Below are 27,925 nucleotides of genomic sequence, written 5' to 3' on the forward strand. Positions count from 1 at the left end.
GAAATTCAAGCCTGCTTGCCGAGATGATTTTCATTGTATCCTCAACGGCTCATCACTGCAGAGCTGCAATCCACTTGGCGCACATTTAGAGCATATCTGTGCCTTTTGAAACAACGAGTGCGAAAAAAATTTGGAAGTTAAGATGACACTACAAAAATGACTAAATTGCAAAGATTGCGATAACTTGCAAGGAGCACAACAACTGTGTCGTTAATGACGCTACAGCTTAACGGACTTATACAGACAACTCCAGTGGTAGTAAAAGAGGAGCAGGAGGACCATGTCTCCCGATACCCAAGAGGGTCTCCAAACAAAAACGTTTGCAGAACAAATATTCATAGGGTATAATTTGCAATGTGCAGATGCATTGAGTTTGAGAAGTAGCACATGTTGCTTCTTAACCCTCTCTGCCATGACTGTGTTGGTTTATACATGATTGTAAGTTACCGTTGTACGTTTAACATTTAGATATAGTCATTTTTATGTGTTTATAAAAAAATTGCTTCCTCCCTCCCCCAATGTCAAAATTCTAACCACTCCCATTGATAACCAGAACCTAAAATAAGCGTGGATCTGACTCACTTTGTTGAGTTGTAAATTAAAATTGTGGAACTGTCATTGTAGAAAGCGCGGATTTGTAAACAATGCATGTTTTTAAAAGTGCAGCATAAAATACCAATCATAACGCCTAAGAAAGAAATGGGAACATTTTTTCAATTCGAAGTGAATGCCCAATCCCAGTCTTATGTATTTCACTAATTTTTTATAAGAAAATCGCAAAAAGAAATAAGCAATGGATAATAAAGAAGAATTAAGAAACTTCAGGGCTCGAAGCTTCAGTACATGCGGAGAAAAATCAATTGCGCTTTAGGATATTGTTGTGTGCTATTTTGAAGCAAGATGGACTCTGTATACAGCTTTAACTTCAAGACATCATCTCAATTTAGTTTGCATTTATGACTTGCTTCAAAAAAGACACTGAGCTTAAAGACCAAGACCAAAATTACGATTTTCTGCCCGTAATGTATATTGATGTCAGAAAAAGTTATAAAGCAATTCATCTAAGGTGATTTAAATTGGAAAAGCATTGGAAAGATTCTTCTCAAGGCTACAGCAGCTGAACGATGATAAGCCTCTCGGTGGTAGCTGGGAGGAACATTCAATTGGGAAAGTTGCAAGACAGGGACTATAGTCCTCCCCAACTTTTTGCAATAATAGGTTAGAAAATGTTTTGAAAGTTTACGCTAACGAGCGCATTAGTAGCAGTTCTGCTGGGAACACGTTTTTGTTCTTTTCGATGGTGCTTTATCTTGTGTGGTCTGTTCTTGTGTGATGGTGCTTTATTTGTAATTTATCTAACTCGGTTTTGTATTTTTATGTTAATTGAAATCTTCTCTAAATCATTTTGTTCATGAATAAGGACAGAAAGAAGCAAACATTTTCTGAAAGGAGTGTTTTCCGGTATTTGAAAGGGCGTGGCCGTAAAAAATTTAGGGGCAAGCCTTCTAGTCCCGTTCCAACCACTCCCTTGTGGGCTGGTGCTAGTGTGACGTGATCTAGCGTAATATTAGAATAATATTTGCCAAAAAACGTCATTTAGCATGAAATCTAGCATAATTTGGAATCTAGCATAACTCTGGCATAATTCTGATATTATTTAAAAGAAACATTGTTTCCATTGATCCATTGTCTATCGTTACCAAATGCAAACACTTCACACCAGCATCTGTGGTTTCATTTTGGGAGTAAATTGTGACTTCCCACCTTCAGAATTTTACTAGTTGTTTTGAATGGTTGGCAGCCACATTTTTTGTGGTTGGCAGCCAAATGCAGCCAGCTAAACACAGTCTACAAAAAGCTAAATTTTTGCTTGTTATTGGGAGTGATACCGTTATCAAAATTTGCTTTGTTGGTTACAAAAGTTGTCACTTGCTTTGATCTAAAATTGTCTGTTATCTTTTGCTTTGTTTCATCATTCATCATTTGCAATTTTGAAATTATCTTAAAAAGTTTTGAATATTATCTGTGCAAAAAACCTTCGCATTTGTTTCCTTTGCATTTTCGTTGTTTTTTGCAACATGCTGCCAGAATTCAGCCAAGTTTTGCTTCTTCGGCTCAATCAATTTATGACGACCAAGGGGTTTTGAGTAACTGTCAAAATGGAGAAATTTGCCCACCAAACCATGGATCTAAATTGCCTTTTTGTTTATGAAGAATAAGTACACTAGGTTGTCAAAAATGCCAAATTGCAACTCTGGCCATATCTGATATTCTGAGCATGCATTAGCCTCTTTCTCGAGTAGGGTTGCCTTGCTTTGAAATCTAGCATAATTTTTGCACAATCTAATGACAAATTTGGCGTAATTCCAAAATTGAGATCTGTTGGGTGGTTTCTGCATTACAAATAAGATAGGGGTAAAGATCATGCTTTCAAACTGGGTGAAAAGAGAATAAAAAGAAACAAGCACAATCAGTGAGAGAAGAGTTTATTTGCCATCTGTAACGAGGTTTTCATTTATAGTATCAAAACTTCATGAAGAACAGATTTGATGGCAAAGAATTTGATGGGCTGAATGCAGTCAAGAACTTTCCATATGTAAAAGAGACTTAAGAAAGCTTCACCCAGCTTTTGTCCGGGACAAAATATTTCATTCAATATATCATGCACCAGATTTTGAGAAATAAACGACTAAGATCGCAGAGGTCTGAGACTTGTTCTCAGAGTAATTCTACCAGACAGGACAATGGCTCGGATTCTCGCGAATCCTTAATTCTGTCAATGTAGAGAGGCTGATTTCCACCTACAACAAGATAGAAGCAGGTGGGGAAAGCAGCATAGCTCTAGAAAAACTAAACAAATAGATAAATATTTCAATGAATATGCTTGACCTCGCAAGTTTTGAGTTCCGAGAAAAGCTGCAAAGATATGGCTCCAAAAGACCAAAAAACACCAAAGTCCGAGAAGCAAGGCTAATTTAAGGAAGTTTTTGAAGGTGAAAGGAAATGAAAAACAACTATGATAGAGATCCGAACAAACCATGTAAAAGTGTTTCCTTTCGATAACTTTGTGCTCACAAATTAAGACATTGCTATATGTAGCTAATTTTCTTATTAACCCAATCCATATATTGTGAAGAATCAGCTTTTGCTACTTATACTTTATTCATTAAAGGATTTGCCCAATTAAGACATGCTATTTGCACTTTGATGGCAGTTTCTATATTTGCCACCCCCATGATGCCAATCCCAGGAAAGTGCCACGCCCAATTTTTATAAAAAATATGGATCTGTAAAAATTTCTTATTTTAGGCTCTGTTGATAACTCAAAAACTGACAACTGTTGGGTGTTAAAAAGTGACCGGAAGACAAAACTACTATCCCAGGAAGCGGAAACGTCTGAAACAAAAGTCACTTCGAAAAATAAGCGCGAAAATGGTTTTATTCAGGTCGCCATGACTTGTGGTGGCAAAAAATTAACTTGGAATTTTTTCCTGAGGATGCTAGCAGGAAGAAGTTTCGCAGGTCCCGGAATTATTTCTTTACTCTACTAAATGGGGCAAAGTTATACCAAGTTAAATGGGGCAAAGTCTCCGATCAAACATCACCAAATTACAGGATTTAACCTGCATGTAAAAAGCAGATACATATTAAAAGCAATCTCATTTTTCTTTTGTATAGACACGACGTCTTCACGCATTCTTAAAATTCATCTCTTTGCTAAAGATACTAGCATCTTCTTCACCCATAGCAACCCAATCGAACGTTAAAAAAGCTGTAAATTTATTTTAACAGTTTCAACATGGCTTTCTGCAAAGAGGCTATCCCCAAATGTCGCAAAATCAAACTTCATGATTACATCTTATGGTAAAAATTCAGAATCTAAAATTCGCATCAAAATAAATGATACTCCAGTCACAGAAAAACTATATAAAATATTTAGATGTATTGATTGGCAATAAGGCAGCAACATATTTGGGAAACTAATGTAAAAGTCTCAAAAAGTATTGGCATTCTGACAAAATGAGACATTTTGATTTATTAGATACTCCAAAAAATCTCTACTATGCTTTCATTTCTCAGCATTTTACCTCAGACACTTGGCTTACTCAATGAAAGGAGTGTTAAAACGGTTTTACAAAGAGGCAAAGCCAAGGAGAAACCACGCAAAAGCATTTTAAGATGCCACCAAAGTAAACCCTTGGATGCAGCCCTATAAAATGTTCTTTTTTATACAAAATGTTTCTGCAGTGTACACAGATAGAATATTTGGTTATGCTACTTGATATGCTTAGTAAAGTCAACTTGTTATTGCTGAATGTTTTCCTTAGAAGCTGATTTCATAGACGTCTGTCTGAGAATTTCCATACAAACCCAAACTCGATTGAGCAGCAGATTTTAAAACTGGTTCAGACTATGACAGGATTCAGAAAAAATCAAATATCCTAAAATCATGTTTATAACTAATTGGCTCGATGGGTTATCCGCTTTTAGTTAAAATAAATGTCAAAATATTAAGCTAAGCCTTCAATTACAACCTCAATTAAATTGACTTTGACTTTTTAATATTAACTCGCAAATAACAGCAGTTAAAAAATGGCACAAGGATTGCTTCCAAGTCGGTTTGAAAAAGAAATTAGTGTTGGTAGAAGTAAGTCGTCTTAATATTCTCTTTCAATATTTTTTATAATAAAAAATCCAGTTTTAGAAGCAGTTTAATTCCTTTGATGAAAAGACTGTTCGGCTACTATGCTGCAAATGATTGAATTGGCCTCTCTGGCTCCGTGGTTTTTAACTTCAAAATACCAAGTAAAGAAATTAGATCATGAAGATGATTATGACGCTGATGTTGATGATGACAACGATGATTATAATGTTGATGACGATGTTGATGACAGGACCAGGTCGAAAATGACAACTGTGATGGTAATACTAGCGAATGATAACTGATGACGAATTAGAAGACTTTAGAGAGAGATTTATTGATGATTTCCTTTCAAGATATATTTTTATTCTAATTGTTTACTCATAAATAAGTCGTACCCATTGAATGACAAAAACCTAGATTAATTGAAACTCATACATTCTTTACGCTAGTTTAATGAATGCTGATAAAATCATTCCTACAAAAATACAACAACAATTTCCTGTTAGTCTGGGAAGAAATTCTAAACAGGTAATGGTAAGCAACTCCGTTTTGATCTAGCTTAATAACACATCAACTAAAATCTGACATAAAATAATGTTCAAAACATAACTCAACTATATTCAAACAAGTTTGAATGACTGCTGTTTCCCATTTCAGTTTTAAGTATTCATGAAATATATGAATTCGATTTTTGAAGAGAAAAGCCCTATGAAAACCCTCTGTCTTTCCTGAACGACGGTCAAGTGAAGGTATGAAGAGCATATGTACGCAAACGAAAACCAAAATGAAGCATATTTACCCAAGACAATAAAATATTATGCTGATTTAGAACTGCAGGTGAATGCTTGAGAATAATTCGAGACTTAGTCTCTACTAAATTTCAGTACCTTATCCAAGCTGTTGGCACAGTTAGTGATCAAACGTCATGCTATCTGCTACAAGGCCTTTCTCTGAATATTTTATTTCGCAACCAATTGATATTTTAACTGAAAAGAAAAGGCATAAACAAATTGATGCCTACAACTACATTGGAAGTTGCATATATAAATGAGACCTATGGAATTTTGAGACAAAATAAGTCACTGTACCAAGGTGTAAATTTTGAGACACATGTTTCAAAATGGCACAATAAGTAGAAACATAAAATTAAAATACTATATTTGATACGAAAGTAATCTAGCATAGTGGATTGTGTTGACTATTTTACGAAATTTTAAATGGGTATAGTATTTTGAGTTGTCCATTGTTGCCAGGTGTCACTTATTTAGATTTACTACTGCTTTTGAACAAAGGACGATTGTTGATGGAGGGTAAGTTGTGAAAGTTGGCGAGGAGTCAGATTCAATAAAAGCTACTCAAACCACAGATGCTATAAAAAAGCGAATTTATACCAGGTATCAAATAAGGACCATCTCAAATTGATGTAGTGGTAACAGTTATTGTCATTTAGAAATTGCAAACAAATTATAAATCAATCTCGTGTCAAGTAGAGGCTGAACAAGGATTGAACTAATTTCGTGTCAAGTACAAAACTAAAAATCCTCAACGTGTTTCTAATTCGTTCGTCTTTAGGAATCACCCTGCTCCCCATTGGTGTTCTAACATTATCTACAAATTTACGTGAAGAGGCTGCGCCATTTACAATTGAGAAACATCTGGCAATCTTTTGATTCGCTGTAGAGAGCACTTTGGAATTAAACAACACGGGCAAAATTACCTAGCTCCTCTTCCATTCAAGAACACATTGGTAAAACTAGACATATAGCCACTTCCAAAAATTCCTCTATTCTTTCGAAAACAGACAACTCTTTAGACTTACTCATTCACAAAAGCCTTCGTGTACACAGGGATAGACCTTCGCTAAATTCCCAGCAGTCATTTATTCCCACGAAATTGTTCTGACTCTCTTTCCCTTCTTTCCTTCCTTTGTTCTCCCTTTGCTCCTTGCTTATTTTCTCTACGTTGTTTACTACTACTCTTCTCAGTCTTCTTCAACGTCCTGATTGCTTCTTTCACATGCTGTTACATGACCTACGATTCTTATTGTTGAATTCTTTCCTATTCATAGTTAAATTGTTGCTCTTTTTAAATACTTTACTGAAGATGACTCTAGCTAGAGATGAAACGTTAAAATGATTTTTTACAACTGATTTTATCTAAATGACTTGCGTCCATTGACTATGCCTTACGGATTATGGTCTAACCTGGATTGTAACTGATCATGGGATGTTTCACCAATTTCGCCAGCTTTTAACAATGGATTAGTCGTTAAATTAGATTAAAAGAGTCGAAATAGAAATTCAAAAATATGTCTCGCTGTGCTTGTTATCTACTTTTCTTTAATTTAGCCAAGCAACAATCTTTTACATGGCTAAGAAGCAAGGCTTACTCAACTCTCTATAGGTAAAGAATTTCTTGTTTGACCCTACTATAATGAAAAGCATATTTGATACAAATATTTGCAATTATTATCTAAACGTTTTTTTCGATCCACATCTGGATATAATTTTTCTGCTTATTTTTTGTCACTATTCGATAATTATACTCTGAAGGGTGTTTGATAAAAATGGGCTTGAATATGTCATGTTTTCGCTATTTTGTGCTATCTTAAAATTGTGCTGACTAGAATTTATAATACAAATATCAATTAAACAATGAGACAACTCAACTCTAGTGTCTGACAACCAGTGAAAATGCAACAAGCAAAACATTTTCGAAAAATATGAAACCATAAAGCTGGATTCCTGATGACTATCTACTGATATGTCCATAGCAATAAGAGTGTAAGGCTACCTTTCCAGCCCCCTCAATCAATTCTGATGTGCCACATGGTTCTGTGTTAACTCCTTTTTTATTCATTATTGACCTTCTATCTTCCACCGCTACAAGTATTCATTTTTTGGTGCTTACTCTTATCTGAGCTCTTCTTTCTCCTTCAATTCACAGCATAATTCTGCTATCAACAACCCCAGTCAAATAAACATATAAGCTGAATTTTTTACTGATGACCTGACAATAAATGAGAATCTTGTTTGGTTTAATCACATCAGAAACATACAGGTTGTCTTTCCTTCTGTTTCAAAGAATGGTATTGATTTGGATATTTCTACTTCTTTATCACAACTAGGCCTTTCTGTTTCATTCAACTTTGATTTGAAATCTCACATTTCTTCTCTTGCTAGACATTTATTTCAAAAAAGTCTTACCAATTTATAAGCCCAAATCCATCTTTCCTTAGAATACAGCTCTATATATGAGGTGTTGCAGCTCAATCTTCCCTGTGTCTACTTGACAAACCCAATCCAAAGCCATTTGCTTCGTCATCAAATGCAACCTTACAAAGTCCCTTCAGCCTCTTTACAGATTCTCCAATAGACATTGCTTACATGAGATCAGAAATATGATCCCTGGTCCCCTGAGACATGCACATTAAACCCATTGCAACATCTTAAAATGACTCTAGTACATACCTTCATTAAAAAGAAATGCAGTTTTATCCACATTCTGTTGTACTACTTTGATTTTGGATTCATTTCTTTGTTTCTTAAAAAAGCAGCTTCAACTGCAGACATAAAACTTCCTCTCATGCCATCCCTCTCAAGGCTATGAATACCTACAATTGTTGACCCAGCTGGTGATGTAACTTCATCTTTGAGCTGTTGGCAAATAAAAAGCAAAATAATTACTATGAATAACTTATGAATCAGCTGATATATGACATAAAAGCTGATGGGTTAAGGATAAAGAAAATGGCACTTGGCATTTGATTAAGATGCTTAGGTGTTCGAATCACTACGAATCTCACAAAACTGAAAAAAATTTCTACACCTCTTACAATTATATTAAAAATTTGTTAACTTGTATGCATTTATTTATCACAAGAAAGAGGAATCTAGTACTGTGAAAACTTTCCATTGTTTGGCTATAGAAAGTTTTAGGACATGCTGACTCATAAATGACAATAGAACAGCCCTTTACAGTACTGGATGAATGACATTTAGCACCGTGGTGTACACAGAAGGCTTATTCAATGCCAGTAATTCAAGGAGAATTAAGATGAGGAGGGTCTGCTGCTCTTTTTTCTATTTGTTCACAACATTCTAGTTTTTTTGCATTTTTGAAAAAAGCGAAATCATACCAATGAAAAACATTTCAAACTTTCAAAAATTGAACTAGACTGGTACCACCAGTACTGCTGCCAGTCATCACTGTTTGTAATTATTATTTGATTGAACTTATACTTAACAAACTAAATTTGCCAATGATTTTGAGCCTCACCTCCCCTGGGTGCTTTCCTGTTTTCAAAACCATATTTCCAGCACCAACCATAGCTCTCGCAGCCAACTCAGTAGCAAGTTTTCTTGGTAAACCAACCTTCACAGCCCCATCTGATGCTCCCTCAATCATCATATAGAACCACGCAACACTACTTCCACACAGAGACGAGATTATATCTATCTGCGGCTCCGGCACATTTTCAGCTGAGGCTGGATGAAAAGAAAAGAAATATAAATAATTTTTATTTTAAGAATTATAATTTTATTCTGTATGCAAATATTCAAATAAGTGTATCTGCAAAATTTCAAAAAACATTCTGTCATGGTTTTAAGCTTAAACTTGCAATAACTCAAATTCACTTGCAACTTTCTAGAAAACATGAGAACAACTTGCATATCTGATTAAATATTCAAGAAAGGTAATAGGTAATAAAAAGAAATTAAATTGAATCTGAAAATTGGTCTTATTTGTCTAAATTCATATTTGAAAAAATTTATAAAACTAGCAGTGCTATTGAAGGATTAATGTCTCATGTAAAGATCATTTCCTTACCAACAGAACTGAGAAGGTGATGCACAACTTTAACATCTGTGGAAGTACAACAGCCACCTGGAGTGTAAGCAATCACACCAGACTGGACAAGACATGGTGTGTTAGGAATGGTCCTGACAATTCTTGAACCTTTGGGTAAAGCCTAAAGATAAGATAAGAATTAATAGATGATAAATTTAAATCTTGTTAGCCTCTAAAAATATTTAAAAATCTGTTTGAGAGATATGATGGGCTGGAAATAATCAACCTAGCTGAGACACTTAGCTTGAGAAATCATTTTTATGGAAAATTTTATGAAAATAATTATAATGTAATAATTTTATCACCATCAAATTACAGCAACAAAAAGCTACAGCTTTAGTGTAGCAAGAATTTCATTTGCCTTCTTGAAAGTGGCATGTTGATCATTTTTAACTGCTAAAACCCTGAAAAGACGTCCTTGACTGACAGCTTGTTGCAAATGAATCAATCTGTTTAGTATTGATCAATAATGTCGGTTTCAACTGTAGTCTGTGTTTAAAGGATACATTTCCATAAAAATTGAGGAATCATTAACTTTTTTCTGAGAATATGTTTTGAACAAGTACACATTGTAATTTTCCTTAAATTTGATATTTTTGGCTTTGCTTTTAACCAAATATTCCAAGAAAAACCCTGCTTTGATATCTTCAAATGTTCCAGTGTTCAAATAGGGGGGGGGGGTGGCTCTCTCCTTGATTAGTTAACATATTGAGAGAGCTCCTTCTTTAAGTAATTCCCTGCATACAATTTTTCCCCACTTTTGTCTTCTTATATTGTATCATTGTATTAATCTCCTTTGAACATTGTCTTATTTCCTTGTAGTCTTGTTGGTAATTATTAAATTGTATGTAGTGGAATTATTAATATATGAACTGAACTGAACTGAACTGAACTGAAAGTGTAACAGTTGACACTGCTACATTTGACTACCCATTTTAAGCAGCAATGCCTGATCACTAAGGAAAAGGAAAGCTAGAGGGAGGAATTTTCCAAACAAATGAAAATAAATCAACCAAACAGACAACTCCTGGAACCAAAGTTACTAAGAATTGAAATACAAAAAACTGCCACTTTTCCTCTTCAATTTTACATATTATACTTGCTGCATTTGTAAAATAACATATAACTTGCTGCATTTGAAATTAACCTAAATTACCAGGCAAAATATAACATGGTCATACTGCATTTGGGCAAAATGAAAACAGTTCATATGTTGCAACATGTTTAATCAAATAGCTTTGAACTTGCAATGCTAAGATAGAGCTACTGACCTCTTCCATGAATTCTAAAGGCACCCCTGCTGCAACAGACACAAACAGCTGCTTCTCAGTTACAACATGCTTTATTTCTTCAAGTAATTTCCCCAAAAGATACGGTTTTACACAGAGAAACACTATGTCACATTCTTGTACAACCCTGCAGTTGTCTCTTGTTCCATGAGAACCAATATCCTAGAAGCAAAATTTTGCATATATGGGCCTTGCTCTAAGCAAAATGAGATGCTCTACAAAAAGGGCCCCTTAAAAACTCTAGGGGCTTTATTTCGCACCTCTAAATAAAATGTCCTTGATAACCTCTATCGAGAGCTTAGGAAAATCAAGAGCTTTTTTAACTAGAACTTCAGAAGAGTGTTAAATAAGAAATTCAATGATGATGCAAAAAAGCACCATGATATGAAATAACAAAACATGCAACAAACACTATGTTAATATAAATATAGAAGCTGCCTAGTTCAAGGGTTTAATTCAGCCCTGTGCAGGCTCCATCCCCTAAATTAATAATGGCCACACTGCATCCCATAACTTGCAGTTTAATGTTTAATGCCACAGTTTAATGTTTATACCAAATACCAAAAAACTAAAATGAATTTAAATGTGCTTTTAATGCACACAACTTTCATTCCTTTCTGTAAATGTTAGTTTTTGACGAGATCTCAGGAGTGCACAAAATATTTGCCTAGAGTGCAAGAGTGCATTTTCGATAAATGTGCACACTCAAATGTTCACCAAATTTCCCAGTGATTCTTGAGTGTGTGCATATTTTCCCTGCACTTATCCTGTTTACATCAATTTCACATCTCAGAGAAACTCAATGATTAAAAGTTGTGAACTTATGATTACCTACCACTACCATTAGTGGCTGTTATTCAAATTCCTAAAGGTTCCACAAATAAAGGAATGATTTTAGAGATAATGTTTATCCTAAAAGATTATCTCAAGCAGTGAGGCCAAGAAGGGTCCAAGGGCCTCGCGGTCTAGGGCCACTTATGACTAAAATTCTATCATTAATGGAATTAATCAAACGTTACATAAGTATGCCTAAAAATATTAAAACATTTTAAACAAGTTGCAAGAAAATGGCTGCAAAAAAATTTCTGAAGTGTATTTAAGCTAATGTTAAGAACCTGATGAAAAAAATTTTCTGCTCGCTTCACTTGCAGGGAACAGTGTTCTTTGCCAGTCTGCAGAGTATGGCATGTGCACATCGGAGATATTTTTGTGCAAAACCTCTTGCACACCAGGTATTTTTGGGTGTGGCAACTAAGATGGGTGTGGCTTGGTGTGGTCCCATAGAAAATTTCAGCTGATATAAACAAGCACAGTTGTGTATGAACAATTTGAGATATCATGAATCTTACTTGACAAATATACAAATAAAAACTTGCGCTGTCTTCAACAGTATACTTCACACACATTTTTACGGTGAAATGCAAATTCACAAATTTTAACCACAACAGGGGAAAATAGTCGGTGCACACCAGCACACCAGACATTTTTTGTGGTGCACACCGGCACACCAGGCTTTTTGCTCGTGCACACCGGAGATCTCGTCGAAAAGTGCCATACTCTGCAGACCGGGTTCTTTGCAGTTTTCCAGGGCCACTAAAACTTATCGACAGCCCTGATTTAAAGATCATTTAAATTAGAATTACACAATCACTTTTTTTCCAATCTCAGTAACGAAAAAATTTAAAAAGTCATTTGTCATATTTAAAAAAAATTTTAGATTTGAACCACACCCAAGGCCACACCAATATTTCGGATGTACAAGATAAGAGTGCATTGATAATTTTATAAGAACTTATGAGGAGTGCAGCTGCCATATGGAATCCATATATACTGCACTGGTTCCTTGACTTATATTTTTTGCTACTTCCCAGCTTATCAAACATTTGGTCAGAACTAAATAGTTGCTACCAGCTGGAGACAGAAAATACTAATTACCGTCCATTTAGACAAGGTTTCTTCAGTTCTTGCACTGGCTAAAACATTCGAGGCCTTTAATATCTTTGAAGATATGAAGCCTTTCGCCATGGCTTGGGCCATTTTACCGCCACCTATGAATCCAACTTTGCATTCCAGCAATGCGTCCGCAACTTCTTGAGCCATTTTTCAGGTCTGTGGAAGAAACTGTTCACCTTCGCTCACAAACTTGTTAGGCCCTTAGAAAAAAACGTGAACGAGGCTTCAATTATTGCCCACGAGGTACGCCGGTTTCAAAATGGACGACGATGTCACGAATCAGCCTGTCTGCAAAAGAGCTAAAATTGACAGTAATGACGAGTCTCTGGAAGAAAAGAATAGTAGTAAAGATGCAAATATAAACCTTGAAAAAGAATCAACAATAAAAAGCGAATTTGTAAAGGACATAGGTCCGCGTCTTTCCGAGAGCGATGTAGGAATTGACCAATATGTATGTGACTCTCCTGGTATAGGAGGCATTATCAAGCAAAGATATGCAGATTTCATTGTTAGGGAGATAGATAAAAGCGGGAAAATTGTGCGTTTGTCGAGTATTGAATTCCTGGAAGCTGAGAGAAAATGCCAAGAGGATGCAGAAAGCTGCCATGTAGATACTGTTGACGACAAAGATGAAACGAACGCTGAAGGTCCACTTACTCTCGAGGATCTTGGTAGATTAAATGATTTTCTCGCGGGTTCGAAGCAAACTGATATAAAAGATCGTTTCTTAGTTCTAAGTGCAGACAATGACAAAGAACACAGAAAGCTGGTGCATATGTTTATAAAGAAAAACTATCAAGACCTTGGTTTGTTTACTCAGATTTTGTGCCCATCGTTTATATAATTAGATTATGAAATTTTCAAGAGGATAAAAGGGATTCTTCTAAAAATTGGATTAGAAAAATAAGTTTCATTTAGTCTATATTGCAGTCACATGCCACACTGATCCTAGACTATGTGTGACAGTTGTACCATTTTGAATGCCATTTAAAGTTAGAGTCCAAAGTAGTTCCAAAAAACGTAGCATACCTTTTTTCTAACAGTTGCATTAAAGACATTTTTACTTCAAAATTGGAAAGAAGCTAGATTCACATCATAAAATAATCATTAATTGATTATGCAGGGCTTTCATACCATCTGTTAGTCTGGTTAAGTTTGAGATGATCAACTCTAAAAAAGACAACAGATCAATTTCTTTAACCAATCTAGATTTTTTTAAGTTATAGAATATGTTATTGACTTATTTATTTAATTTATTGCTTATTTCAGATACAGAAACATTTGAGAATGAAAGTGGAGAGAAGATGGTCAAAGTTTTCTTAAAGGAGAAAAATCAAAATAGACAAAGGCAGAGGAAACAGAGAGATAACAAGCAAACACAATATTGTCATTTTGTTTTATATAAAGAAAATAGAGACACAATGAGTGCTGTAAACTTAATTGCAGATTTACTTCGTGTAAAGCCATCTGTGTTTTCATATTCAGGAACAAAAGACAAAAGAGCAATAACAACCCAGCAACTTTGTGCTTGTAGAGTTGATGTCAAAAGATTGGCATCAATAAACAAGCTAGTTAGAAATATTGCAGTTGGTTCATTTGAATATAAAAGCTTTCCTTTGAAATTAGGAGATCTTAGTGGAAATCAGTTTTCAATAGTGTTAAGAAATATATCCCTAACTGCAAGTGAAGAATTGTTGTCTAAGATTATAGAAAGCTTGAGAGGCAGTGGTTTCATTAACTATTTTGGGATGCAAAGATTTGGCAGTGGATCTGTTGCAACGTTTGAAGTTGGTAAGGATCTTAAATCTAATTTAACAGATTTATTGAAAGGGGCTACTAAACCAGAATTCAGCTGATCTTCTGTTACTAAAAAGATATCAAATTATGATTGACATCACTGAGAATGTTTATGTTATGTTTGGGTCATTCCATGTCAATTAAGCAGGTAAAATATTGGAATGACACCATACCTCTTAGATTTTGCTCAAAATCTAACAAAACACTATTCCGTATAAAGAACAAATGCCTCAATTTCAAACTTGCAGTCTGAGTTCTAGTTAAAACTTTAAAGCATTAGGTTTAACAAAGAAACTAGATTTATGTACTTTGTCTCTTAACCTTTTTTGATTATTTACCACAAGTAGATTTTATGTTTTGCTATCTATTTTATGGTAATTCAGCATTGGTAATTATCACACAACATCAAACAACAATATAGCCTTGTTTTTAACCAAAAGTTAATTTATTATTTGAATGTTAAATTGAGTATGATTTCTTATTCAGGAAAAGCAGTTCTGAGATCTGACTGGGAATCAGTGATCAAGCTCATATTGAGCCCTAGGCCTGAAGAGGACAAGCTGGTGTTCAATGCTAAAATGCATTGGCTAGAAACAGGTGACAGCAAAAGTGCTTTAGAAATGATGAAGAAAAGGAGATGCATTGAAGGGAAAGTTCTTGACATCCTGGCCAAGCAAGGAGAAAAATCGTTTTATAATTCATTTCAAGGAATTCCAAGGAATACACGATTGATGTACATACACAGCTATCAAAGTTATATTTGGAATAAAATTGTGTCAAAAAGGATTAAGGTATTTGGCAGGTTTATAAGTTTGAGCAAAACTTAATGCCAAGTCCACAAGAAGGGGATAGGGGGAACTTGCTTTGGGGCCTGATGGATGCATCAAAATGCCTGTATAATTGTTTAATCAATTGCCTTTTTTTGTTTTGAGTTGGAGGGAAATTTTGATATACATTAAGATATGAAGATACTTATCTCAGCCTAACAAATTCCAGTAAATGAGTTGGTTACTCTTTGTGGGCCTGCTTGATGCTTTGATGATGATGATTATAATCTTATTGGTCCTTCCAAAGCAAACAGACCTGTTGCAATTATAGAAAAACATTGCTAATGGCTAGTTATGTTTTTTGAAAAAATTCGATTGGTTGCGCTCTCAGAAAATGGTATCACAGATGATGGTCAATTATATTATGCAAATATTATTAGTAATTATGTACACCTTATTCTAATTAAAACTGGTTAGATTAGAATGACACTGCTATTCTTTATCATACTTTTTTCAATAGGTCTGGGTGATTAAAATTGAATCACTTTTAAGAAAACAAAAGTTTTATTTGAACATTAATTATACAAATCTCATCCTAATTAAAACTGATTAGAATAAGAATAATCAGAAAGCTGTTGGTTTATTTGAAATCTTTAATAGATGTATCACATAAAAATCACTTTTAATATTTTCCTATAAAGATGAATATCTTCTTTCAGATTTTTGGGATGCAGCCAATAGCTGGAGACCTTGTTCTGTCAAAACATGCAGAAGATGGAAACGTAGGTAAGAACTTTTGCAGTTAGTGTTTAGGTAAGACTTATTGTGAAAATTTACACATAATGAAGTATTAAGATCTCCAACACATTAACCCTTAATTTTCATTTTCAAAGTTTTGATTGTTATTTTACACAATGTTCTTGTATTTTGTAGGATTACAAACAGAAAGTATGACTAGATGTCAAGTGAAGATGCTGACAGAGGCAGATTTGGCAAGCATGGCATACAAAATTACAGATATAGTGATACCACTACCCGGGTATGATGTTACGTATCCAGGCTTCGGTGCCAAAGAATGGTATTCTGAGTTGCTTGCATTGGATGGCCTGAGTTTGGAAGATATGCGGCACCAAATCAAGGAATACTCTTTGTCAGGGGCCTACAGGTGAGATGCTCTTATGTAAACATATGAAAAAATTTATAGAGAAATGTAACAACCCAAAATGTGACAGAAAAATGTAATAACCCATGGATTGTTTGCAGAAGCATCTGCAGGCTCCTTACCAAAACAAACCCATGGATGCAGTGCTTATACAATGTTCCCAAATGTTTGTGCATTGTGCAGCATAGATTTTGTTGATTTGCTGCTTGGTCCAATCAATTTAGTAAAATCAATTTGTTATTGTGGAATCTTGTAGCTGATTGCATAAATTCCTGGATGTTTTTTCATGCAAAATGATTTTTGGTTGAACAGCAGATCTCGTTACAAGATTCTTGACAGTAGAGTATTCCTTTGGCAGAGGAATCAGTATATGTCTGTGCAGACTAGAATTTTCTTGTGCTGGGAACATATCTTTCCTCACCTCAAAGTTTTAGTTATAGCTTCAGTTCCAACCCTGAACTTTCTTTATTAATTGCTTCTTCTGACTGTATTTTCAAGATTCATGATCGCCCGACCAAGCAACATCAGTTGGTCAATTGCTGCATATGATGACTACAGAGTGCCTCTCTGGCAAACTGACTTGGATGTTATTCATGGACAAGAGATTCCAAGTGGGAATGAGTCTGGGAATCTCAAAGCATTGAAGTTGGAGTTTAGTTTACCAACATCCTCTTATGCGACAATGGTAATACGAGAAATCACAAAAATGGACACATCCACACACAGTAACATAGAACTCAATGTGTAAAAAGGGAGTTTTACATTTTGATATCTCTTCGTGCTAATCCAAGATTTGTGTCCTTTACAATGTTGCCTCCTTCGGATCTAAACAAATGCTCGTTCAGTATACCTTTGAATAGAAGGGGTTTAATTTGTGAATAACAACTTTCAGTAAATCGCTTAAAGTCGTTCAAAAATACCAATGTGTGTTATTAATATCCTTGTGAATGGCTTCACAAAGGTGCATTACAGCTAACTGAGTCCTATTCTTTTAAATCGCCATTGCAAAAGAAGCATCTTTATGCAATACATGAATTTCTTTCCTATACTTTCTTTTACACAACACGAGAACTAAATTTTTAAGCAGGATGTTTTAAGGCAGTTGAATTTGAAGGAGAATGCTTGAGAAGATGGTGAATTGAAATTATGATATTAGAGACGATGAATGAAAGCTATGATAATTGGTGAATGTCTGTCTACTTAAACGGTGTATTTGTTGGTGTTTTATGGCGTTAAGTGCAAGTCATACTACAGGCAGAGTTCATAAGAGTGTTCGTCCTTCGCTGGAGAATACCCTTAAATTAACAATGAAAACCGTTTCTGGTTCCGCTTCCTTACCTAAAAGACCAGTTACGGGTATCTATGTAATTTCGGTTCCTTAGATTAACAATGAAAACCGTTTCTGGTTCCGCTTCCTTACCTAAAAGACCAGTTACGGGTATCTATGTAATTTCGATTCCTTAGATTAACAATGAAAACCGTTTCTGGTTCCGGTTCCTTACCTAAAAGACCAGTTACGGGTATCTATGTAATTTCGGTTCCTTAGATTAACAATGAAAACCGTTTCTGGTTCCGCTTCCTTACCTAAAAGACCAGTTACGGGTATCTATGTAATTTCGGTTCCTTAGATTAACAATGAAAACCGTTTCTGGTTCCGGTTCCTTACCTAAAAGACCAGTTACGGGTATCTATGTAATTTCGGTTCCTTAGATTAACAATGAAAACCGTTTCTGGTTCCGCTTCCTTAACTAAAAGACCAGTTACGGGTTCCGGTTTCTTGTTACCGGTATCTATATAATACCAGTTCCTTAGATTAGCTATGAAAATAAGGTGGGGTCTGGGTGGAGTTTCTTAGTTTTGTTTTTATTAGCTTCCTTGCTGTCTTTGATCCTGGAATATGATGACAGGTTAAGCAACCTTTTGGCACATGGGCGCAAAGATATTCTCTGAGTTCCGAAACGTTTCCAAATGCTTCAGAAGGGTCCATGACACTAAATAAAAATCAATTTTGAATCATATGCATTGATGTTTTCCTCACTCGCTATACGATTCAAGTTAGCAACTTGCTTTACAATAATTCATTAATATACACTACTGAAATTTCAATGTTGCGTAGGTCTGTTATTTCAGAAGAGACCTAAACGAAGAAAAATGTTTTTCAAAACTCGGACAAGGCCTGAGTTAGAAATACAGCAAAGCTGAACAGTTTTCCCGTAGACATTACATCTGAAAAAGCATTTTTAGTGAGAGCCATTTTCAGTGGTTTCTCTGTCTTTACAAATTATTCCATTACGCTGAATTTCACACCAAAGAAAACGTCAGTTAACTTCAACCAAAACGCTTTTTGTATCTGCATAAAGGTGCTGTCTCTATGAAAACGAAAGATAGCGTGCTGGGCGTCTTCGTACGTAGCAATAATGAACATTGGACCCAATGCCAATGCGGGTAAGATCCACTTCAGTAATAATCAGCCCGTTGCATCAAGACCTGATCGTTTCATGGATGCATTTGACATTCAATGTTAAATTTTACATGGAGCAAACCACACATCTCAACGTTTTTGTGCCACTGTTCGTAGCACATTTATTAGCAAAGCAGTTAGGCCATTTGGCGTTGACGTACACGAGTGTCCCAATATGCAGATCTGTAGAAAGACTACTGCCTCCACCCTCCGCACTTTCATCTACGCAGATAAAATCAGTCCTCTTTTCAGAATCTGCCATTAAAAAGCCTCGATACTCGAACGTCCAGTCTTTGGGACAAGTACTGTTGCCTGGGATCATTAAGGAGGTTGTCTTTCGAAAGCGTTGACACACTGAGCACAGCGCAAGCCTATCTAGGGTATGCACTAACTTTGTTTTAAAGAGATGCTTATTGCCATACTTTACACCGTCAATAGATGACGTCACCAAGCTTGAAAGCGGATCCAGATTGAAATTCGAGTACGTTATGTTTGTGGATGGCAAACAAACATAGTTTGTACCACCACCAGTGCGACGAGGCCTGGTTTTTGAAGACGCCATATAACCTAAAAGTAGAATAATCTTGATGAACATGGGATTGGTGTCACAGTTCTTGAGAACGACAGCATGAGGGAGGCAAAATGCGACACAAGAACACAATTGCATTACCCAATTTTAATCCTTTGAATTTTCGATCATTGGAACCAAATTTCTTCCCCATGAAATTCAAGTTGTCGAGCAATTACTCTAATAGAGCGAACAGATATTGGTTTAAAGAACTTTTCTTAAGCCCCCCTGGTATTTCCTTACAAAAAATCGAACTGTCAAAATCTTCAAAATAGATCAAATGGATTAGATAGGTTACCTTTTGCTACGAGTGAATTTTGATAACGAAAAAAACACAAATTATTCTACCTCCAAACACTGTGACGGCACTCTTTGGGCACGCTTTTCGACCCCATCTGAAATAGGTTGTTGATATTTTGATTTCATCCAGTGTTCTCAATTTGCATGTTCCATTTACACCTTGTATGCAAAATTATTTTGATTACAAATTCTACATTAGGACATGAATGGTGGTATGATAAGGGCTGAGTTTTGGATTCAATTGTGGAATAAATCAAGCGAAATAGCAGAAGATTATTGCACAAAAGACGCTGCCGTATAGGGTAGATTCTCGTGAACACAATGCTGTTCTCTTACTTCTAAGTTTTGCTGTAGCTAAAGATAGTTCCAGTGGGGGAAACAACAAGCATTTCGCTACTTCTGCTTATTTAACACTTTGTCATTTAAAGCAATAGATATTAAGAAAGTCTAGGAGCAAATGTTGTTATGCTGCTTTTCTTCCTTCTTAAGTCTAGAGAAATTGCAGTCGTCTCGGGCTTACTTAATAATGTTATAACATTTTCATAAAGAATGTTGTTATGCTCCTTTCTAACACCAACCAAATAAAAATACTGGATTCAAATACGAGAAAATCTAGGCTGAGAGACTAATATGTTAAGAGTATAATATGTTCATGAAGCTTGAGGTAAAGAGGATACAGTTGACTAATTCCTAATGCCAAGTATTTGAAGTGCTCAATAATACTCTCTCCAACTAGGATGTACTAACATTCAATACGAAATTTTCGAGGTGCTCAGTTTGAAACCAATTTCTCTCGTTACCAAGTATGACGCAAATTAAACACTCAGTAAATACATTAAATGAGGTACAGGTAAAACAAGAAGAATTATTTTTGGAAGGTCAATTTCGGAAGGAGTTTCATACCTGGCTTTCCAGATGGTCCACGAGGCCCTTTTGTGCCAGTGTCTCCCTGTGGTCCTCGATCACCTGGTGGTCCACGTGGACCCCTCTTCTTCAATAAATGAGAATCAAGAATAAAACAGTGGCACAATTAAAATTCTTCAGAGATTAATAACTGGTGTATTTACATGATGAATCCTTGTATGAAACTCCATTAAATTTGAATGATGGAGGATTACGTCTGATTTGGGTGATTTGGGCAAGATATAAATAAAGTAAAAAGAGAGCAAAGGTTTAATTTAGAGTTAAAAAGCAGATTGTCTACACAATGAAAATATACTTAAGGGTAAGCCACGATAGCTGGTAATTTTTCAGAGCTACGATGGAGTTTGGCACCTACTAATGACTCCTTGCATAGCATTAAAACTACAGATTTCTGAGTAAGCAAATGTTTTTTCAGCCAACTTTGTATCTATTTCAAGACCTGAAATTTCATATTAAAACCAGGAATTGTTACCAATTCTTAGAATGAGACTACAATCAAGGCGAGCAGTACCTTTGAATCGCCATGGGCCTCCTCGACAGCTGCTTCACACGTGCAAACTAAAAGAGAATGAGTAACATAATTGTATGAAGTTATAATGCATGGAAAAAGAGAAGTTTATACTAGATTCAAGGGACTATACAAAAAAGGAATAATAGGAAAAAATCACAAGCCAGTCGAAAAAATGTGAGTTTAGTAGTGATTTGAAACTTTGTAGGGTGTGTTGTAGAATACGTCTAGAAGCCACACCCAAGCCCATAACCATAGTCCAGCCCTACATACTTGCATCTGTGCAAACGATTGACTGTTGTGCATATGAAATCATTAAAATGATTCACTGAGTCTAAAAGGCTAACAGAAATTGCTCATTGATTGAAAATCATTAGCATAATAATGGGTTAATGCACATTGGCAAGTGAGAAACTTGCCAAAACAAACATATACCGGCTTGCTAAGAAGGAGCGTAGCCCCCCTCCACAGTATGATTGATATCCATGAACGTAGGACAAATTCACATCTTAGGGAAGGACATGAATTTTGGAAGGGAACTCATCGTGACCTTCAGTCACCAAGATGTTCCGGCAAATAGGACACTATTATGACAGTAAAAATTCAACCTTAGAGGAAGATTTTCTTGTCCTAAATGGGCACTTGCAAAAATTTAGAAGCCGTTTCTTCTCTTGTCCCTGGTACCGATGTCTATGTCAGGGACGCCGGAGCATGGAGATGGTTGCCCAAGTAGTCCCAAGTGGTTGTTTGGTCGCTAAAAGCTTGATTTATTCGTTACGATAACCCAGAAAGCCTTCTTGGAAGTATGCTATCGGAAGCTTATCGTAAGTTTCGCCTCCAAGTTTAGAAAGGTCTTTAGATTTGGAGGATTTCTACGCCTTCCAGCATAAATCTTTTGATAAAGTCGGAGGAAAAGCATAAGAAGGCATCGAGGCTGCAAAGATTTGACAGTAATGCGGATAGATTACTTTATGCGGATAGATTATTGGCAATGAACAATGAACTTAATGCGGATAGATTATTGGCAATGAACTTACCAGGAGCTGCTAATAGTTGCTTGCATAAACACACGGTACTATTTGTTCCAGCTTTTATTAGTCTTTGTATTCTACGAAGGAAAATGATTTTGATTCAAGTAATCAGTGAAGTGCAGATAAATATAATTTTAAAAAAAACATGACATTGAAATGTAAAAATTACCTTGAAGTAGGCCGGAAGGGGGGATTAAAGCTCAGCAAAGAGGCTTCGAATCATAGGCACACCTAACCCGTGTCAATAATTCAAAATAAAAAAACAAAATAACAACTTTTTCCGAAAATTTGACTAACAACTGAACTGTTAAAATGTTCGCTTAATTCATTGAAAGTCTTGCATAACAAGCATTCATATGCCTAAAGTTATGTCAGTCTGAGAAAAGTAGACCAGTAATCCGGTAGTCCTCATGATATCGTTACCCCATTCCATCACCTTTTCCTTCTGAACAGTAGCAAAAACGGCAACCCTACATTCAACCCCCATAAATTCTGTCATTGAGGCTGGATGATTTTTATATCAGAGTATCCGTCCAGTTCTATAGACTCTCCACTCAAAATCAATTTAGCCATTCCATGAACTTGTGACTAAGCATCACGTGACTGCGTGATCTAAAGTGCAGCGAGATCAAAACGAAGGATGAATGAAGCAGTGAATAGCACTGAAGCCGTGGTGAATTAACGTTGACTCACCATAGGAAGATTTTGCCTTGGGGATTTCAACCTTTAGATTTCCAACAATAAAAAACATCTGCGACAGAGTCCGTTTTTTAAATGATTCTCAGCTTGAAATCAATAAATATATCAAAGTTTATTCAAAACATGTCTTAAAACTGAGGGAATTATTTACGAACCTAGCAGCTGGAAATTATGTTTACAAAGTGATCGTGGAGAAATTGGCTTGTTGGGCCACTTTTAAGAACGATTCTTAGATCCTTTGATCTTAAGACGATTCCGGGTTAATCGCAGGCTTGCCTTTATCAAATCAAATTATATTTTCAAAAAAAATTCTGCGTCAAATACCATCACAATATGAATGTTGTGTCTCCGCTTTTTAGTATAAATAGCTTGTGTCTTGAAGCGTTGGAAGAACGGGTCGATAAAAGGATGAGAAAGCTTTTGAATTCTCTTTTATCGAGATGCAAACGGTGGGAGAGTTGTCAGATAACACAATTGTGGAAAAAAGGTCAATGCAAGAGTGCAAAACTTAGTCTAAAATGTTTGTGAAAGAAATTGTTTCAGAGATATGCAACTGAGAATGATTAAAAATCTCAAAATTCAATCTTTCTGTTTATTGTGGCATAAATTTAATTCGAATATTCGTTTAAGCCTGAAAAATCAAACTCAAATTCCTGAAAAACCATACTCTGTGTTTGTCTAAAGAAACCTAAAATATCACGACAAATCTTTCAATGCACTTCACATCTACAGGCTAAAGGCTTTTCCTGCAAACATTATTGCAGTGATACCGCGTCTTCGAGGCACTTCGTTTTCGTACAAACATTATTGTAATCAAACAGGATCCTTGAGGTACCACTTACGTTCATTTCTAGCAGACGACCTTCTTGATTAATGCAAAAATCTGTGGCTTTCACTTGCTTGAGCATCATGTCGTTCATCAAACTAAGCCTATGACACGCAGGTGATAAGCACAAATGGCGTTATTTCAGTAACCACAAAGATGCCATTCGTAGATAAGTCTAACATGTGTCTACGGCAACAAAGCTTTTAGAAGTTGAAACTAAGAACCTGACTTTTGAAGCCAAGCAACTGAAGGAAATTTTTCTAATCCCCATCAATAATCGCTCGTTTTTATCATTGAAGGATTAAATGTTTCACGAGGATTTGCTGTATCGTTGATTGCGAATCTAATTTTTCACGAGTTCGTTCAATTTGAGGTTCTACGCTAAATTTGTTTGTATGAGGTGGTTTTGACATAAGATACCGGATTTAGCAAATCACCACATGCGAATTTAGGATGCTGTTGCACAAAACATTTACAAAAACATTTTTGAACTGGAAAGATTAAATTGAAGTTACTGTGATTAGTAAACGATAACACTGTTTCTGTTAGCGGTTATCTGAATTTATGTAAAATTACTTTTATCATCAGCGAAGTCTTCTTTTGATAAATTAACGAAACCAGTTGAGCTACACCGATAGGAATCATTATACGGCATATACAAAGCAAAATAAAAAGCCTACTAAATTTTAGACATCGATATTCCATTGTGATTATTGTTACATAGTTCATCAATGCAGTCGATCAATTCGTCCATCTAGACAGATAAATTATGCTATCTTCCTGCTTTGGCGATACATGTACAACGTCCTTTTTACTGGCCAATCTAACATTATTTAAAAAACCCATCCTTTCGATGTTGTGATACAATGTTTAAACTGTACAAGTCATTGCAAATCGAGTGCAACTTTTAAACTCTAATTGAGTGAAATCTAAAGAGTTTTGACCCAACGATTAGTTAAAAAATATATGACTTAAGAATCTTCTGTTTCCAATGAATTACCCCCTTTGTACTTTTTGTTCTCCAACAATAGTATACCTCAAATTCTATCCTTCCTATGCTACTGCAAGAAAACTGTTTCGCTTCTTTAGGCACAAAGTGATCACATTGGGGAACGTTCTCGTTAAATCGAAGCTTGACTTTCTGACGTAGTTTTTTTTCTAGATGCAACCAGATTAAGTGATTAATGGATCGCCTATTTGAAATAAACAACATTTAAATTGCGTGGGCCCAAGAATCTGACTGCGGCCTTTCGTAGACATAAAGTGTTGTCGAAAGAATTAACCTTTTCTCTCAGTTAGACAGAAACCACAGACCCTTATACATTTTTCGCTGTCTATAACAGGCCTTTCCTTGGAAAACAGCCAATTGTCCTCGGACAAGGATATTTATTCTGACACACAAACAATAGGCATGAAAAGTAAAATCTGCTAGCAAGGCAATATCTTTCTGTATTTGTAACACATCTTAAAACAATGTTTTCAACGTTCATCAATCTTCTGACAAATTTCCTTATCATCCAGATCAACAATCAATGCTACCAGCAAGAATTTCTGAAGAACGGGTTGGGTGTGCCACACCCTTCTTTCTTTCTTAATTTATCTATTATCCTGCGTGCCAATCTAAAGCTGGTCGGCAAAATCGTTGGTTGGTGGGACTGTCGCAAAAAAGCTTCTGTAAAAATGCAGGTCGATTCGATAGTTAGGTTTCTATCACGTAACGGTCTATTGGATAAGGATAGCAAACACTGTTGGATAAGGATAGCAAACACTGTTATATGGGAAAGGAATTTTGGAAACCAAAATTGATAGACAGGCATGAAGGTTACATGTCTTCGACGTACAAACAATGGCCAAGCCGAAACAACAGTACGAAAGCAGCTCATGACAGTTGGCTTCTCTATGTTAGCTACAAAATTGTCGTATATAGATAATAGCTGACCCTCGAGGGACCTTCTCTCGCCTGTATACGGCTCCGTTTCATTTTCTCTCAATGTCATTTTGACAAGGACACAATAGGTACATAACGGAATCGAACACAGATGACTTAACACGTCACTTTAAGAATCTTATTCATACTTAAACCTAAATATAATCGAGAACAATGAATTGGGACTAAAAGGCAAATGATAAAGAAAACGAGTTAAGATCAATCTTGAATCGATTTCGAAAACGAATTGGTCCTTTACAGGTGAAGAACACAACTCTAATGCTGGTTTTTAAGCAAAAATGTTTGCATGTTTCTTCAACTTGTTTTGCCATACATACATGTCGAGGAAATAGGAAATCCTCAAGTGGTTCGCCGAGATTCCTAAGTCAATTCTTCGATACAAATGCATAATGCAGGTGATGAGATGTGAAGCGTAAGAAGGAAATAAGCGACCTTTTCTCGTGCCTTAACCCAAATCAGAGCTAATGCCATTTTAAAATTAATCCTTCATCATTTCGCAAAGGTCGAAAACACGAGAAATTTGCTTGGTTTGAATAGAAAATACCAGAACAATTGCGTCTATATTTGTGAGACCATGTAGGAATTCGACTTAAGATAAGACTGCTGGTTTGTTGTTCATCTCGGTATCCAAACGGTTTGCAAAGCGAATAAGATTTCTTTAACGAAATTCGCTTTCTTAAACACACAACAAAATCGGCTTACGGTTCAAGAGATCAACTTTGGCTCCGTGTTTTCTTAACTTCACTGCCTGACTACTGACGCAGGCTTTGGGATGAAAACAATTCAAAAGCGTTCTAAACAACTGGCTTTGGATTTGCCGCTGCACAAAGCGACATGTATAAAATCCGAAGTTGAAAATAACGGGTTCGAGTATAGGCAAGTGCCAACTTAATCGACCATCAAACTATAGGTGGTGGTTGAGATAGCAATCAATACTTAAATGGCAAATAACTGGTTTATGTAACCCGTACTTAGAAGCTAGCAAAGAAACAGCAAAATCGCCCATCTGCTGGTTTGCTGCCTGCCACAATCTAGTTTAGATCTTGCAATTTGGAATTTTAATTGGTCATACATCGCTTAATATTAAAGAATGAATTAGTATTTATTTACTGTTTTGAATTAGTAATCAGAGAATGAATTCCGCTATCTTTGACCTCAGTATGTTGTCTGAAGCCTGCAAGGTTTATTAAATAAAGAAGGTATTCACGGGTTTGACTCAAGGCTAAAAAACGTTTAAAAATCTTTTATGACATCTGTAAGAATGAACAGTTTGTTTAACGCTTCACAAATTAGCTAGAATGTTGACTAGACAACAAACCTTTTTTGATGAGCTTTCAACTTAAGCTCTGTAAAATGAAATTTTCTTTTGAATTCTTGGATAGTGGCAGAACAGTTTCTATGGACATTAAAAGCTTCTCTCATTGCTTTCGCTGCGTTTCGCTTGGGTCTATTCTTTTCCTGTGTCGACTCTTGGTCAATGTGCAACTTCCATCGTTCTTGTAAACTGTCCAACCGCTGTATGCTTTCTGAATAGTCTCGAAATAAAATCATAACTAATACCGGCAAAACAACAACGTAAGCAAGCAAAATAAGCGTCCAGACGACTTTTAAAACGCGTTTCAATTTGGGTGCACAATAAATAAGTCCTATTGGTTGCGACCGCACTTGTGCATCAGTTTTATCCGAGATACGAGCTTCCTGCTTCACAGATGAATATTCCACTCTCAGATCACGGTTCGGTTTGGGATTTTTTATCGAGTTATTGCTTAAAGATTGATTTCGCGGTAAAATATCTCTGTCTAGAGCCATTGTGTCAGCGAATCCACGGCCTAGCCGTATCTGCTGCTCCTAATGTGGGCTATGTCGTCAATGGTGCTAGCCTTCGAATGGAATTCAAGGATAATCTTGCGCGATACAAGCTTTGTTTCTGTGTTAATTGAACAGCACGGATGTTCAAATACGTCTTGCCAGAAGCAGAACAAAGACCAACAAAGATTAGAAGATTGACTTAGCCTCTTTCAAAAGACTCGGAAGCATGACATCTGGTTTCAACCGACTCCTTGATGAGCTGCATTAAGGGTGTCCTTAAAATACTCTCTCTTGCATTATCAGCTTAAACCTGTTTCTGTAGATATCTGCAAACGCGCACTACAAAAATGCATACGTTTTTACGTGGATGAGTGCAGCACGACACCA

At 35.9% G+C, this 27,925-nt stretch overlaps 3 protein-coding genes across 4 annotated transcripts; 1 reads left to right on the forward strand and 2 right to left on the reverse strand.

Moving 5' to 3' along the window:
• Positions 1 to 4,440: 4,440 nt before the first annotated feature.
• Positions 4,441 to 12,956, reverse strand: LOC135685433 (pyrroline-5-carboxylate reductase 3). Its single transcript, XM_089112754.1, has 6 exons — positions 12,721 to 12,956; positions 10,768 to 10,947; positions 9,476 to 9,617; positions 8,924 to 9,132; positions 8,116 to 8,301; positions 4,441 to 5,631 (listed from the first exon to the last, which is right to left on the reverse strand). The coding sequence occupies exons 1-5, from the start codon at positions 12,883 to 12,885 to the stop codon at positions 8,158 to 8,160; spliced, it is 840 nt and encodes a 279-aa protein (XP_088968880.1). The 5' UTR covers positions 12,886 to 12,956; the 3' UTR covers positions 4,441 to 5,631; positions 8,116 to 8,157.
• A 3-nt stretch (positions 12,957 to 12,959) lies between these two features.
• On the forward strand, positions 12,960 to 19,178 carry LOC135685427 (pseudouridylate synthase 7 homolog). Its single transcript, XM_065201364.2, has 6 exons — positions 12,960 to 13,544; positions 14,008 to 14,529; positions 15,022 to 15,326; positions 16,022 to 16,088; positions 16,236 to 16,467; positions 16,963 to 19,178. Exons 1-6 carry the CDS (start codon positions 12,998 to 13,000, stop codon positions 17,210 to 17,212), a joined length of 1,923 nt encoding a protein of 640 aa, XP_065057436.2. The 5' UTR covers positions 12,960 to 12,997; the 3' UTR covers positions 17,213 to 19,178.
• Positions 18,467 to 27,918, reverse strand: LOC135685429 (uncharacterized). Of its 2 annotated transcripts, none has more exons than XM_065201367.2 (6): positions 27,048 to 27,918; positions 22,263 to 22,333; positions 21,229 to 21,275; positions 20,697 to 20,784; positions 19,842 to 19,952; positions 18,467 to 19,492 (listed from the first exon to the last, which is right to left on the reverse strand). In XM_065201367.2, the coding sequence occupies exons 1-6, from the start codon at positions 27,536 to 27,538 to the stop codon at positions 18,993 to 18,995; spliced, it is 1,308 nt and encodes a 435-aa protein (XP_065057439.2). In that variant the 5' UTR covers positions 27,539 to 27,918; the 3' UTR covers positions 18,467 to 18,992. The 2 variants fall into 2 exon arrangements, with proteins under 2 accessions (XP_065057439.2, XP_065057440.2); XM_065201368.2 differs by having other exon boundaries at positions 18,993 to 19,492; positions 20,697 to 20,781.
• Between the last annotated feature and the right edge of the window lie 7 nt (positions 27,919 to 27,925).

The sequence above is a fragment of the Rhopilema esculentum genome, chromosome 15 (assembly GCF_057945365.1).
Source record: "Rhopilema esculentum isolate cy_ngs chromosome 15, ASM5794536v1, whole genome shotgun sequence".
Taxonomy (NCBI): domain Eukaryota; kingdom Metazoa; phylum Cnidaria; class Scyphozoa; order Rhizostomeae; family Rhizostomatidae; genus Rhopilema; species Rhopilema esculentum.

Bases quoted from the DNA above. Each gene is read 5' to 3' on its own strand.
- LOC135685429 (XM_065201367.2), bottom strand. From the start codon at position 27,538: ATGGCTCTAGACAGAGATATTTTACCGCGAAATCAATCTTTAAGCAAT. The intron at 20,785-21,228 runs GTACTGCTCGCC...CATTTATTGAAG, and splicing joins AGGCCCATGGCGATTCAAAG to AAGAGGGGTCCACGTGGACC. The intron at 19,953-20,696 runs GTATGAAACTCC...TTTGCATACAAG, and splicing joins TGGACCATCTGGAAAGCCAG to GTGTAAATGGAACATGCAAA.
- LOC135685433 (XM_089112754.1), bottom strand. From the start codon at position 12,885: ATGGCTCAAGAAGTTGCGGACGCATTGCTGGAATGCAAAGTTGGATTC. The intron at 10,948-12,720 runs GTAATTAGTATT...TTTTGCTTCTAG, and splicing joins AAACCTTGTCTAAATGGACG to GATATTGGTTCTCATGGAAC. The intron at 9,618-10,767 runs GTCAGTAGCTCT...TCTTATCTTTAG, and splicing joins CTTTAGAATTCATGGAAGAG to GCTTTACCCAAAGGTTCAAG.
- LOC135685427 (XM_065201364.2), top strand. From the start codon at position 12,998: ATGGACGACGATGTCACGAATCAGCCTGTCTGCAAAAGAGCTAAAATT. The intron at 16,089-16,235 runs GTAAGAACTTTT...TGTATTTTGTAG, and splicing joins TGCAGAAGATGGAAACGTAG to GATTACAAACAGAAAGTATG. The intron at 16,468-16,962 runs GTGAGATGCTCT...TGTATTTTCAAG, and splicing joins TCTTTGTCAGGGGCCTACAG to ATTCATGATCGCCCGACCAA.